Below are 12908 nucleotides of genomic sequence, written 5' to 3' on the forward strand. Positions count from 1 at the left end.
GTGTGTACTTACTGCTTTTAAAATTACTGCACAATAATCCTGCTTCATGTTTCACTGAAAACAAAGTTTGATGTACTCACCACACCATCTTTCTACAGAATAGCATGCACAAAGCTCATAAGTAAGGAAAAGTATGCCTTTTGACATTGTGTTGGAGGTTGTACACAGAAAATGTGATCATATTCATGAAATTTTATCAGTTATATCCTGTTGTACCTGAAAATAAGATTCCCCTCTCTTGGAGACACACAGCTTTCTATTAACAGAGATCCCTAAATGAAGAATTTTTGCAACACAATAATGTAACAAAATAAGAAATGTGAGTAACTCTGGGAAAGTATTTATCCTGTTCTTTATTATGCAGTATGTTGTTTTGAATTATTCACTGTTGTCATTATATGATTGCCAATACCAATATGACTTTATTAGTTACTTTATTTAATTTATATATTCTTTCAGGCAACTTATATTTTCACTACCTGAAATAATTGCCTCTCCTGTACTTGGTTCACAAGGCTGGATTTATGTTATTACAACCAAAGGAAATAAAGCAGCAGGCAGACTTGATATTCACCTACAGAAGTTTGGATTAATTGTAAGCTAAAGCTCTTTTCTATTAATCATTCACGTTGCTCATTCTTGACACCATAGCACTGACAAAATTGTCTAACTTACTTGTGTAGTCTGTCTTATTTAGATGGGCACTGTATTATTGGCAGCTTTTGTCAGCTGCCCCTGTTTCAGTGTTCTACTTTGATCTTATGTTCCCTCAATTGGACATGGTTTTCATTGCTGCAATATGTATGACCTTCAATCTTCATTGTTATATATGTACTTAAAAGTATTTGTTAATCTGATCAGTACATCAGAATTGTTGGCATTATAGGAGAGCTGAACCACCACTTAATTTACAAGTACATATGCATTTTGTTATTACACCCTACTCATATGTTACATGGACTCAAAGTCAGATTTCTCAGTTAAGAAAACCCACCAAAGGTTCTGAGTTTAACCTCTTCAGCGATGAATTTTTTAATAATTTCAGTTCACAAAATTATTTTGTAAGTATCTCAGATATTAGGAAGTCAGTAAAAATATATTTTTGGTATAAATGTAGCAATTTTAATCTTCAGCTGTGAAAATAAGAAATGACCACATTTGTGTACATGGTGCCAATCAGGTAAAATGAGTGTAACCATGGTACAAGACATAAAGAAACCAAGAAAGGTTATAAATTCAGCCAACAAGAAATTATTCACATTATTTACTGTGGAAGAACTCCATACATTCTTGGCAAACTGTTTCTTGTTTTATAGTTTGTATCCCTCCACCTAGGGGGATTGTAATATTCCTTTTTTGCAGGGTATTGGGCTATTCCATCCAGCCTTATATCTGCAGAACATTCAGGGCATTGGTTTTTTCTTCTTTTGAGCATGGTTGGGGTGCTTGATGGACTGCCACACGTCCTTTGCAGACTTCCTGTCGACATTTTTGACCGTGAGATTGAAATTCTTTTATTGGAACCTCACTCTGAAATCAATCTTCCCTAGTACTAACTAATCAGTCACTATTGGAGTAAGTAAAGAGGATACGTGTATCACAAGCAACAAATTTGTTAATTGGATATCCAGATTTAACATAGCCTTTTACAGTTGTCCAATTATGTCCTTACTATTTGAAGTCTTATTAATAACTCTCACTTCTTGTGTGTCTCACATCATCTCAGAGAAGCTCTTCATTCTTGGGAAGCACAGTACCATGGAACTTACTGCAGGAGGGCCACCGTGGCACAGTGCATGGGGCAGCAGACTCCAAGATATATACTTGCAGTGATGTAAACTGGTTAGATGGCAGTTTCATGTTGCCACAAGATCTCGCTGGAGCATCTTGAACGTAAAAGAATTCACAAACCAAATGGAGAATAGTGTTAAAGGCATAAGTAATTCATTCTAACAAATCCTACATATCACTGAGCATAATTGCTCAATTATTTAAAATGTTGAGGGTAGGCATTCTACTTATCCATCCCAAAACTATAAAATTATTCTGTATCCATACATCTGCCACCCTTATAACTGGGTAATCCTGTCAATGTTCATAATACTTCCAGTTTCTTAAACTACTTACTACAACAGAACCATCTGTTATTTCTTACTGTACACTGATTCATAATAATCCAGTATACATTTTGGAAATGCTACATGCACAGTTTACAGATCATTCCTAAACTAAATTCTCTATTTTACATAGTCAGCAAGTCTCAGTGTGTGTGTGTGTGTGTGTGTGTGTGTGTGTGTGTGTGTGTGTGTGTGTGTGTGTGTGTGTGTGTATCTACTTAATATGAGTCATGATATCCTTATAATTATATGGTCCCTTGTACTTTTGAAGGGCAAAACGTAGCTTCTAACTGACATATTACCCACCATTTCAACTAAAAACTTCCCTACAGAGCTGCTCTGAGTACAGAAGCTACTCGCCTGTTACTACCTTTTACTCTAAAACTGTTAGTTACTCTGTCTAGTACAGTTCGCTATACATGCAAATACAACATATTGTCGCATTAGTTTGAATAAATGTAGATATGGAACATTCAGTGGGTCACCATTGTCGAATAATAGCACTCTAGGTCTAGTCACTTCACAAGTTACTAAGTGCTGCACACATTATCAGAATTCCTGTAATTGTTTTAAACAAAGTAACCCTAATTAATCCATTTAGTATGTCTGTGATAACATGAATTCCCACTTTCTGGGCAGTTATTCATGTCCAAATCTTAAGATATTTATTTTGTTTACAGTTACTTTCCTCTAGAAGGCTCTGAAAACTCAGACATTTTTAACTTCTTGAAAGGAGCAGAAATACTTTACACCGTAATCAAACTTATAATAATTGTAGTGCTTTAGATTTCCGTTATTTGCCATATTGTTTCACATCAAAAGTTAGGACTACACTCAGGAACTTGGTAACCCAATAACAAACCTGGCTCTCTTAGAGGATGGCCGGAGTGACACCATTAATCTTACAGTCTCTCTGAACCACAAGATCCAGGATTGCCCCCAAAAATACCCTTCTTGCCTTCCATTCATAATGGGAAGAGAAGACATCTGCTGTGAGGGGAGTGCTTTGCCCTCCTCACTTGATTAGCAGTCATACTCATCCCTGAACTTGCTGTACAGGCCATACTGAAATGGTACTCCTACAATTCACCTAATATCATATATTTCTTTGACTAATACCCAGAACATTATCATCTAGTTCCCCTCTTAAGGGGAGGTTTACTATCTTTGGCCTGAAAAAGCATGTTCTTTGAGATTTTATTTCTCGGGATGTGTTACAGATATCAATGTCAAATTTGGTCAAAATGTTTATTGCTATTTCCTCTACAAACTGAAATTTTTTTGACCGGAAATGATGAAGAGCAAAGGCGGAAGTGCTGTTGGAACAAAACAAAATTTCGATGTAGACCTCCACACGCAGTATGTCACAGGTCAGCCGGCTCGTCTGAAATCAAAATTTAGTTGACATTAGCGAAGTATATAAGATTCTTTAGTTTTACCTCGATTAAGCTATTTGGACCATAGGAAACAAAATGGCAGCCATTTGAAAAAATAATAGGGTTTTTTCATCGTTTAATAAAAGTGGTACAACTCCTGGACAATTTAGTTAGTTTCGCCGGAAACAAAGAATCTTGCCAATCAGTTCAGTCGATTTGAAGTTACCATACCGCGCGTTTAAAAAAGCCATTTCAAGAAAAACGCATTTGAAGTTTTGACTACATATAAATGCAATATTATGCAACTTACATTCAATCTGCTATTCCGGGTCCATAAACTAGTCCTTCCTCTTCCTCATAGAGGGTGTTTTGCTCGATCTGGGCCATCCTGCACTGCTCCAGAGCCGCTCGTATGGCCGGTGACAAGCGGTTTTCAGTCGCTTGAATCTGGTGGTCGTCCAAATGCTTGGCGAACTGAGTCGAATAGAGTTCCAGGGTGATGTCCATCATTGTTATGGTCTTCAGAATTGCTGAATACCCTTTGTTGAAGCTGCTCACTGCCAGGAAATTCGCAATCTCCACAGTCTTTGCACCAGAATGCAAATAATTGGGGGCTAAATTCCAAACACATGCGTTCAAACTTTCATTTCCTCCCAAGCACTGGTACAATAACTCTTCCTCCGAAAGAAAAAGCTGGTGTGTGGAAAAGGCCGATTTCAGGCAGGTGCATTTTTTTGTTCAATTGTGAATAAGAAACATTTCCATTCCATATTCAGAAAAACCGTTTCAGGGGTGGATTCTAAACACTTTTATGGATCAAAAATGCAATTTTAAAAAAATCAATTTTTTGCACCAAAAGATAGTAAATAATCAACACTGACACATTGTCCATCACCCCTATGAAAGCTTCCGATATCCTATTTCCTTCAACCAAATGTCTGAAGTCTCTTATTTCTCCCTTCCCACTGTTGGGTCAGCTAATACTGCTGTTTTCAGATGAGACATTCTGGTTATTACAAAAGGTCCTTCATATAAGTGATAGAACTTACTTATTAGTTTCTCACTGTTCATACTTCTCTTTGTGATTCTTAGATCAGTATGATACATAGTCAATTTCCCAACAGCCATAGGCATGACAGGCATCTTCCACAACTTCATTATTCGGCGATTCTTACGACGAATACGTCTCGCCTTCCCTCTTTTAATTATCTTCGGAAGATACTTCCTTATATGATACGTGGACTCCCTTTTCCCATCTCTTTCTTATTCTCTCTCCTTCTCTAATATTTACTCCCAGCATGGGCACATCATGCTCATCCTCTGCTGCCCATTCAGTCTGTTTAAATAAGGATTCCTCTTCAATTTGCTTCCCTAACTTCTAACAATGAAATCTGCATTACAGAAAGTGGCAGTTGATTCATCACCTTGTGACAAAGCAGGATGACATTCACCATCCTATTTTGCATGCGCTCCTGTTTCATGTATTAAGATTTTCACTAATCTTTTCAAAATTCTGGTGTTAAGGTTCCTACATTGCTCATCTTGTGCAAATTATCAAAATTGTGGAACCAAATGCCCCCCGCAAAACTTGAAATATTCAAATCACTCAGTCAGTTGTCCTCTTTACAGTGAGTTAATTTTAGTTTCATCAGAAATGACAGCCATGAAAAGTTATTGCAATTATACAAAGTTTGTACATTTAGCCACAGGGCTATGTGCTAATAGATAAATTTAGAAGGAAGTATAACTTCAGAATTAAAGAGCCATTTCTCCACTTTTCAGTAACATTTTCATTAATGCTACCTTGATGAGTTTAAAAGACATTATTAATTAAAGATTTCACCTGGTTCAAACATTCAGTGCTAATTAAAGCCATCACGATGTAAATTACAGTATCTGTTGCAATGCTTTTGTTTGCCGGATTTTTCTGACTCACAGTTGGCACCAATATTAATGAGCAATAGTCTCTAATTAAAAATTCGTAAATTTTCGGTAACTAAACTTAACATACAAGATGGATCCCAGGATTCCCAACATAAATTAGTACTGTGTATTTTAATAAAAGCTGCTCATGAGAAATAATATACAAACAAAATATAATGACAAAATCAATAGTCGATAAAAGATGAACTTTCCAACCTTTAGAATTTGTAAACTTATAAATTAACAAAGTTCAGTAATACCCTGGAGCGAGTCTTTAGAAGGCCATAGCTTGCATCACTTCAGTCAGTATGCTTTGTTCTACAGTCAGTCTGTCCTCATCCTGCTCTCAGTCTCACATCATTTTGGTCATTCTGCTATTAGTCTTTCTCTGGCATAACTTCAGGCTAGCTGCTCCACATTTTAGCCCAGCTTGGGGAACCGTTTGTGTTGCCTCTCCATTCATTCAGGTGGAGAGACCATGTTTTATAGTTGTGAACAGTAGATATCAAACTGTGCATGTTACCATTCAGTTAAGTAATATTTGTGGCTGTAGTAACAGTTCTGTGACTTTTCTACTTAATTGCATGTGAAGCAAAGTGTGATCACTTCATCTGTACTGTGTGCAATTCTAATTTTTTACAAAATAAGAACTATTAAGCTCCACATATGTCTGTCCTAACTACCTGATGTTTACTAACTGCCTATGTGTAAACATTAGTAGAGTTTGTAAGTAGGATGTTAAGGATGTGATTAAAGATTGATGAATGTCCAATTTTGAGTTTAAAAAGACACTTCTAACTATTCATTTTAAGGAGAGAGTCTACATCATCATTTTTAGGTCGTGAACCAGCAAGCTGTGCAGCTACTGAAGGCTTCTATCACAACAGGTAGATTTAGTTACGTGACAACCTTTTCAAAGTCTCTTACAGATCCTACCATCTTGTAATTTTTATTCACACAATAGTTATATTATGAAAAGGATAGTTGCTACTCACCATATAGTAGAGATGCTGAGTCACAGAAAGGGCACAACACAAAGAGCTTTCGGCCAGTGAGGCCTTTGTCAAAAATGGACAAAACACACACATGCACACATGACCACCGTCTCAGGTAGCTGAAGCCAGTTTACGATTATTAGCGCATGATGGGAGAGGCAACCAGGTGAGGGTAAGGAGGAGGCTGGGGTGGGCATGGGGAGGGATAGTAGGGTAGGGCTGGGGGACAGCGATGTGCTGCTGGGGAGCACACAGGGACAAGGTGGAGAGAGGATAGGGCTGCTATATGCAGTTGGGAGAGGCAGGGGGGGGGGGGGGAGGGTTAGAAGAAAAGGAGAGAAGTACAAAGACTGTGTGTCGGTGGAATAAGAGCTGTGTAGTGCTGTAATGGGAACAGGGGAGGGGGGCTGGATGGGTCAGGACAATGAATAACAAAGGTTGAGGTCAGGAGGTTTACAGGAACGTAGGATATATTGCAGGGAAAGTTCCCACCTTCGCAGTTCAGAAAAGTTGGTATTGGTGGGAAGGATCCACATGGCACAGGCTGTGAAGCAGTCATTGAAATGAAGAATGTCATGTTTGGTGGCATGCTCAGCAACAGGGTGATCCAGTTGTTTCTTGCCACAGTTTGTTGGTGGCCATTCTTGTATTCTTGTAGACAGACAGCTTGTTGGTTGTCATGTCCTTGTATAATGCATCACAGAGGTTGCAGCTTAACTTTTAGATCACATGACTGCTTTCACAGGTAGCCTGCCTTTGATGGAATACATGTTTGTGACCGGACTGAAGTAGGTGGTGGTGGAAGGGTGTGTATGGGACAGGTCTTGCATAGAGGTTTATTACAGGGATATGAGCCATGAGGCAAGGGTTGGGAGCTGGAGTTGTATAGGGATGGACAAGAATATTGTGTATGTTCGATGGGTGATGGAATACCACTGTGGAAAGGATGTAGGTAGGACATTTCTTATTTCAGGGCACAACAAGAGGTAGTTGAAACCCTGGTGGAGAACGTAACTCAGTTGCTCCAGTCCTGTGTGGTACCGAGTCACAAGGGGAAATGCTCCTCTATGGCTGGACAGTGAGACTTCTCGAGGTGGTGGGTGACAGGAAAGATAAGTCCAGGGCGATCTGTTTTTGTACAAGATTGGGAGGGTAGTTATGGTCTGTAAAGGTCTCAGTGAGACCCTCGGTATATTTCAAGATGGAGCACTCATCACTGCAAATGCGATGTCCATGGGTGGCTAGGCTGTATGGAAGGGATTTCTTGGTATGGAATGGGTGGCTGCTGTTGAAGTGGAGGTATAGCTGGTGGTAGGTTTGGCATGGACAGAGGTACTAATGTAGCCATCTTTGAGGTGGAGGTCAACATTGAGGAAGGTGGCTTGTTGGGTTGAGTAGGACCAGGTAAAGTGATAGGGGGAGAAGGTGTTAAGGCTCTAAAGGAATATTAATAGAGTGTCCTAACCCTCAATCCAGTTCAGAGATGTCATCGATGAATCTGAACAGACGAGAGGTTCGGGATTTGTAATATAAAGTGGCAAAAATTATTTTGTATGGTGAAGTTTGGGATGTGTATCATTACTTAACACAAGAAAAGCAGAATACCACATCATATTATGGATATCCTCCACCAAATAAACAATACGTATTTTGTGTAATCCAGGGTGCTGCTTCTTAATGCTGGTGTAGGTTCATCTTGATGTTACTGCATTGCCACTCAGAAATCATGCAATGGTAGAAATAAGCTCCAGGACTTCGTGCTCACAAAGAGTTTGATTTCGCATGCTAGATGTTTGTCAATGAACTACATGTGTAAAATTGACTTAACACTGTCTCATGACTAACTTTGACCTCAAACTGCACTGAATTATGGTGGCATACAAATCGCCTGTATTTATACGATTTTAAACAGTTACTGACAATGTTACATATTAAATTTGCATATTTAACAATTAAGACTTTTACATAAATTTTCCCAAATTGCAAAGAAATTTACGTGAATTAAAAGTGAATAATTTTGTACAAAGACAGGAAAGAATCTGTTTCTATTAACAGTATAAATTACATATTTATCAGCACCACAATATATTTTGTTAATTTGCATATATCATTTTACTTATTTAAAAGATAATCACCCTATCATTTTCAGATAATCAGAGGGATTAGTTTTATTGAATGAAAGGCCTAGATTCAACCAGTTAAATTTTGTACGAGTAAAATTTTACATTTCCGTATAGTCATAATTTCAGTTACATTTAACTCTCTCTTTCCAAGCATTAATCCTGACTGGCGGGGTCTGCTGTTATGGTTAACCAGAACTGGCATGTTAATTTTAAGGGGTGGCCAGATGCCCTTCCTGTCGCCAACCAGTAACAAGAACTAAAACACTGAAGTGGTTTATGCAGGGCATAGATACAGAAGATTATTAAATGGGGTTCACTTGGCATAAACTGGACTCACGATAAGGTTTTGCTCACAAGAAATGTCTAGCAGACAACAGACAATGATTAAAACTCATGTCAAATGTGGGAAAATCTTCTAGATAAACAAAATTATTCTTGTTCATACTGTAATAAAACAGGGCGAAAATGATTTTGTAGATGATGTTCAGTCACTAATTATTTCATACCACATTTTAATATGAATGGATGTTTGAAGATAAATACATATGTTGGCACTTAAATGATTCAATAAGAACAGCAATGTAAGTATTCAATAGTATCCAGAACAAGCAGTTGAAGAAACACAATGGCAATATCCATATATATCACTGATATCTTGACATTGATATGAAATGGTTCAACAAGGGTGATGTCAAAGATTCTGTGGCAGACTCCAACACAGATGTTAAATTGAGAGAGAAAACTGAATATATATATGTATATGTATGCATAAGTTATACTTAAGAAATTCTATGTAACACAAACATGTTGGTCAGATGGTCACGTGCAAAAAATGTAAATGCTTAGGAAGAGTATCAATATACCACATGATAATGTTGTGCACCAAAGCACCCAAGAACATATATGATGAATGCTAGCAACCAATATAGAAAACACAACACCAAAACATATACAGATCAAATATAAGTAAAAGCATAATGCAGATCAGAGTAATACACTTGACATACTGAAACACAGCTGGAATTCCATTTAAAAAAAAAAGAGGTTGATGTCTAGCCAGAGCATCCAACCAAAATATCTCCTACCTGGCTGATACCTTCCACAGACTAGTCAGCCACTGCATGTAGCTCATCAAGACTGATCATCTGTAACCAAGCAGCCAAAAGCCACTAATATCTTCCTAGGACAACAGCAAGCAAAATACTCCTAAATCATGTTAATCAAAAGCTTTCAAAGACAACACCAGATCTACTGCAGAGCAGTGGGATTCATTACAGTCAAAATAAAGTAAATATAAGTAAATCATTGAAATCCATAGAATCTATGTCATGTATAAACTTAAAATAGGAGGCCAAGTGTATGCAATGTATTTTATGTCGATTGTTGTTGAAAGTCTCCATAATAATCCTTCTGAACATTCAATCATACATGTACAAGGTATTTTAGATTTGCATATCATTGAATAATTGTAAAATCATAAAGATGTGGAATAATACCAAATGTTATAAAAGTGACCAAGATTATACAATAGTTCCTACTGAGCAAATAGAGTGTTAAGAAGACAAAAGTATGTTTATTATCCAGTTACCTATACTTCTCTTCAAAATTCATATTGTTGACAGTTCCTGTCAGTATAGATGAGACAAGATGCTATTTTCAAATCAGCAAAAGCACTTAATATTCTCATTGATTTAAACTGTGACAAGAAAGTAAGTGTTAATGGTGCAAATAAGGAATGAAGTACCGAAGTATAAAGATGTTGAAGCAGTTACTACACTAGCTGGGGCCCTTATGCTTGCCAGACACATGTAAAATATGCTTAATGTTCCCATTGTTAATAAATTCCTTCGATGTATTAAATGTGAACTGACTTCCATTATCTGGCAGTAAAGCATGTGGCTTGCCAACATTTCTAAAATAGTCATTAGTAAAACACTGTAATTTTCTTACTTGTAGGTTTTTTCAAAGGGTACAGCTTTACCAATCTTGAAAACAAGCCAACAGTAACAAACAAATATGTGTAGCCTTCTTTAGTACAGGGAAGTTGACCAAATAAGTCAATTCCCTGACATGCTCTGCATGATACCTTTATGCTTCTGGTTGGTAACCTTTACGCTCTGACATCAATCACAAGAACTCAAACACTTCCTGACTCTCCTGGAGATATGATCAAAGTACACATTTTCCTGTATCTTTCGGATACACTTTATGGATCCACAATGGCCATAACTCTTATGTATATAGTTAATCGAAGTGTCAATATATTGTCTAGGCCAACAAACCTTCCACTTATTCACATCAGGGCTACTTGTTCTAAATAAAATTCCTTTAAATATTTGGTAATACTGTTATACCTTTGCATCCTTTCTTACCTAAGTAGATCTTGACTAGTTTCCATGTCTCTTCCTGATTTTGATTACATCTCAGTTGTCTATAGATTCTCACAATTTCTTTCTCTTCTTTAATCCCTCGAATGTACATGATCCTAAAATTCCTATTCTCTTGAATATTCTCACTATACAGGTTACTTCCTACTCGTAATCTAGACAGAGCATCAGCAACTACATTCTGATCACCTCTAATGTACTGGACTGAATAGTCAAATTGCTGTAAGAAAACTGCCCACCTGGTAATCCTTCTGTGATATAATTTGCACTTCTGAATGTAGCACAAAGCTTTGTGGTCTGTGCATAGAAGACTGTGTCCAACTAAATATTTTGAAACCCCTAAACAAGGGCTGAAAGTTCCTTCTTGGTGACTGTAATTTTTTTCATGCTTTTGTAAACTTCTACTGGCAAAACTAAATGCACAGTGCATGATCTCTCCCTCAACTTCCTTCTGTTGAAAAACTCTTAAGCCATACTCAGACTCGTCTGTCATCATACAAAATGATAAAGTTAAGTCTAATGTATGTAAGATTTTGCTAGTGACAAGTTGTCTTTCATCAAAAGCTCCTTGACGTTTGTCAGTCCATTCCCAAATACTGTTCTTTTTTTTCAAAAGCTCAAGAAGACATGGGGCATTTAAAGCTTGTGTCCTTGTATATTTCCTATAGAAATTGCGGAAACCATAAAATGACCTAAGTTCCTTCTTGATCTCGGATTGGGGAAATCTGCAGTGGCCAACAATTCGTCTTTATCAGGCAGAATTCCTCCCTCATTAATAGTGTGCCAAAGAAACTTCACCTCTTTTACTCCAGATTTACATTTTTTCCAATTTTAATGTCATACCCCACTGCCTAAATTTTATTGCAATTGCTTTCAGAATTTCCACATGTTCATCCCAAGTTTTACTGACTACCAAAATGTCATCCACATAAATGATTAATTTTGAAAGTAACTCACTTCCCAAAACAAAATCCAAAGCCCTGATAAACTCAGCAACAGATAAGTTTAATCCTAAAGGTACTACACAGCATTGAAAACTTTTCCCAGTATACAAAAATGCAGTATAGGTCAATATTATAGAAATGGAAGAGAACATAGATGAAGACGAAATAGGAGATATGATACTATGTGAAGAGTTTGACAGAGCACTGAAAGGCCTGAGTCGAAACAAGGCTCCAGGAGTAGACAACATTCCATTAGAACTACTGACAGCCTTGAGAGAGCCAGGCCTAACAAAACTCTACCATCTGGTGAGCAAGATGTATGAGACAGGCGAAATACCCTCGGACTTCAAAAAGAATATAATAATTCCAATCCCAAAGAAAGCAGGTGTTGATAGATGTGAAAATTACCGACCTGTCAGTTTAATAAGCCACTGCTGCAAAACACTAACATGAATTCTTTACAGACGAATGGCAAAACTGGTCAAAGCCGACCTCGGGGAAGATCAGTTTGGATTCCGTAGAAATGTTGCAACACGTGAGGCAATACTGACCCTACGACTTATCTTAGAAAATAGATTAAGGAAAGGCAAACCTACATTTCTATCATTTGTAGACTTAGAGAAAGCTTTTGACAATGTTGACTGGAATACTCTCTTTCAAATTCTGAAGGTGGCAGGGGTAAAATACAGGGAGTGAAAGGCTATTTACAATTTGTGCAGAAACCGGATGGCAGTTACAAGAGTCGAGGGGCATGAAAGGGAAGCAGTGGTTGGGAAGGGAGTGAGACAGGGTTGTAGCCTATCCCCGATGTTATTCAATCTGTATATTGAGCAAGCAGTAAGGGAAACAAAAGAAAAACTCGGAGCAGGCGTTAAAATCCATGGAGAAGAAATAAAATCTTTGAGGTTCGCCAATGACGTAATTCTGTCAGACAGCAAAGGGCCTGGAAGAGCAGCTGAACAGAATGGGCAGCGTCTTGAAAGGAGGATATAAGATGAACATCAACAAAAGCAAAACAAGGTTAATGGAATGTAGTTGAATTC

At 37.6% G+C, this 12908-nt stretch overlaps 1 protein-coding gene across 1 annotated transcript in view; it reads left to right on the forward strand.

Annotated features, from left to right (window-relative positions):
* Positions 1-12908, forward strand: part of LOC126153762 (uncharacterized protein C18orf63-like) — a 183427-nt gene that overhangs the window by 11810 nt on the left and 158709 nt on the right. Inside the window, exon 2 of the mRNA XM_049916092.1 lies at positions 460-595. Coding sequence (XP_049772049.1) covers positions 460-595 — 136 coding nt within the window. The remainder of the gene's footprint in view (positions 1-459; positions 596-12908) is intronic.

This window comes from Schistocerca cancellata, chromosome 2, assembly GCF_023864275.1.
Source record: "Schistocerca cancellata isolate TAMUIC-IGC-003103 chromosome 2, iqSchCanc2.1, whole genome shotgun sequence".
In the NCBI taxonomy this organism is placed as follows: domain Eukaryota; kingdom Metazoa; phylum Arthropoda; class Insecta; order Orthoptera; family Acrididae; genus Schistocerca; species Schistocerca cancellata.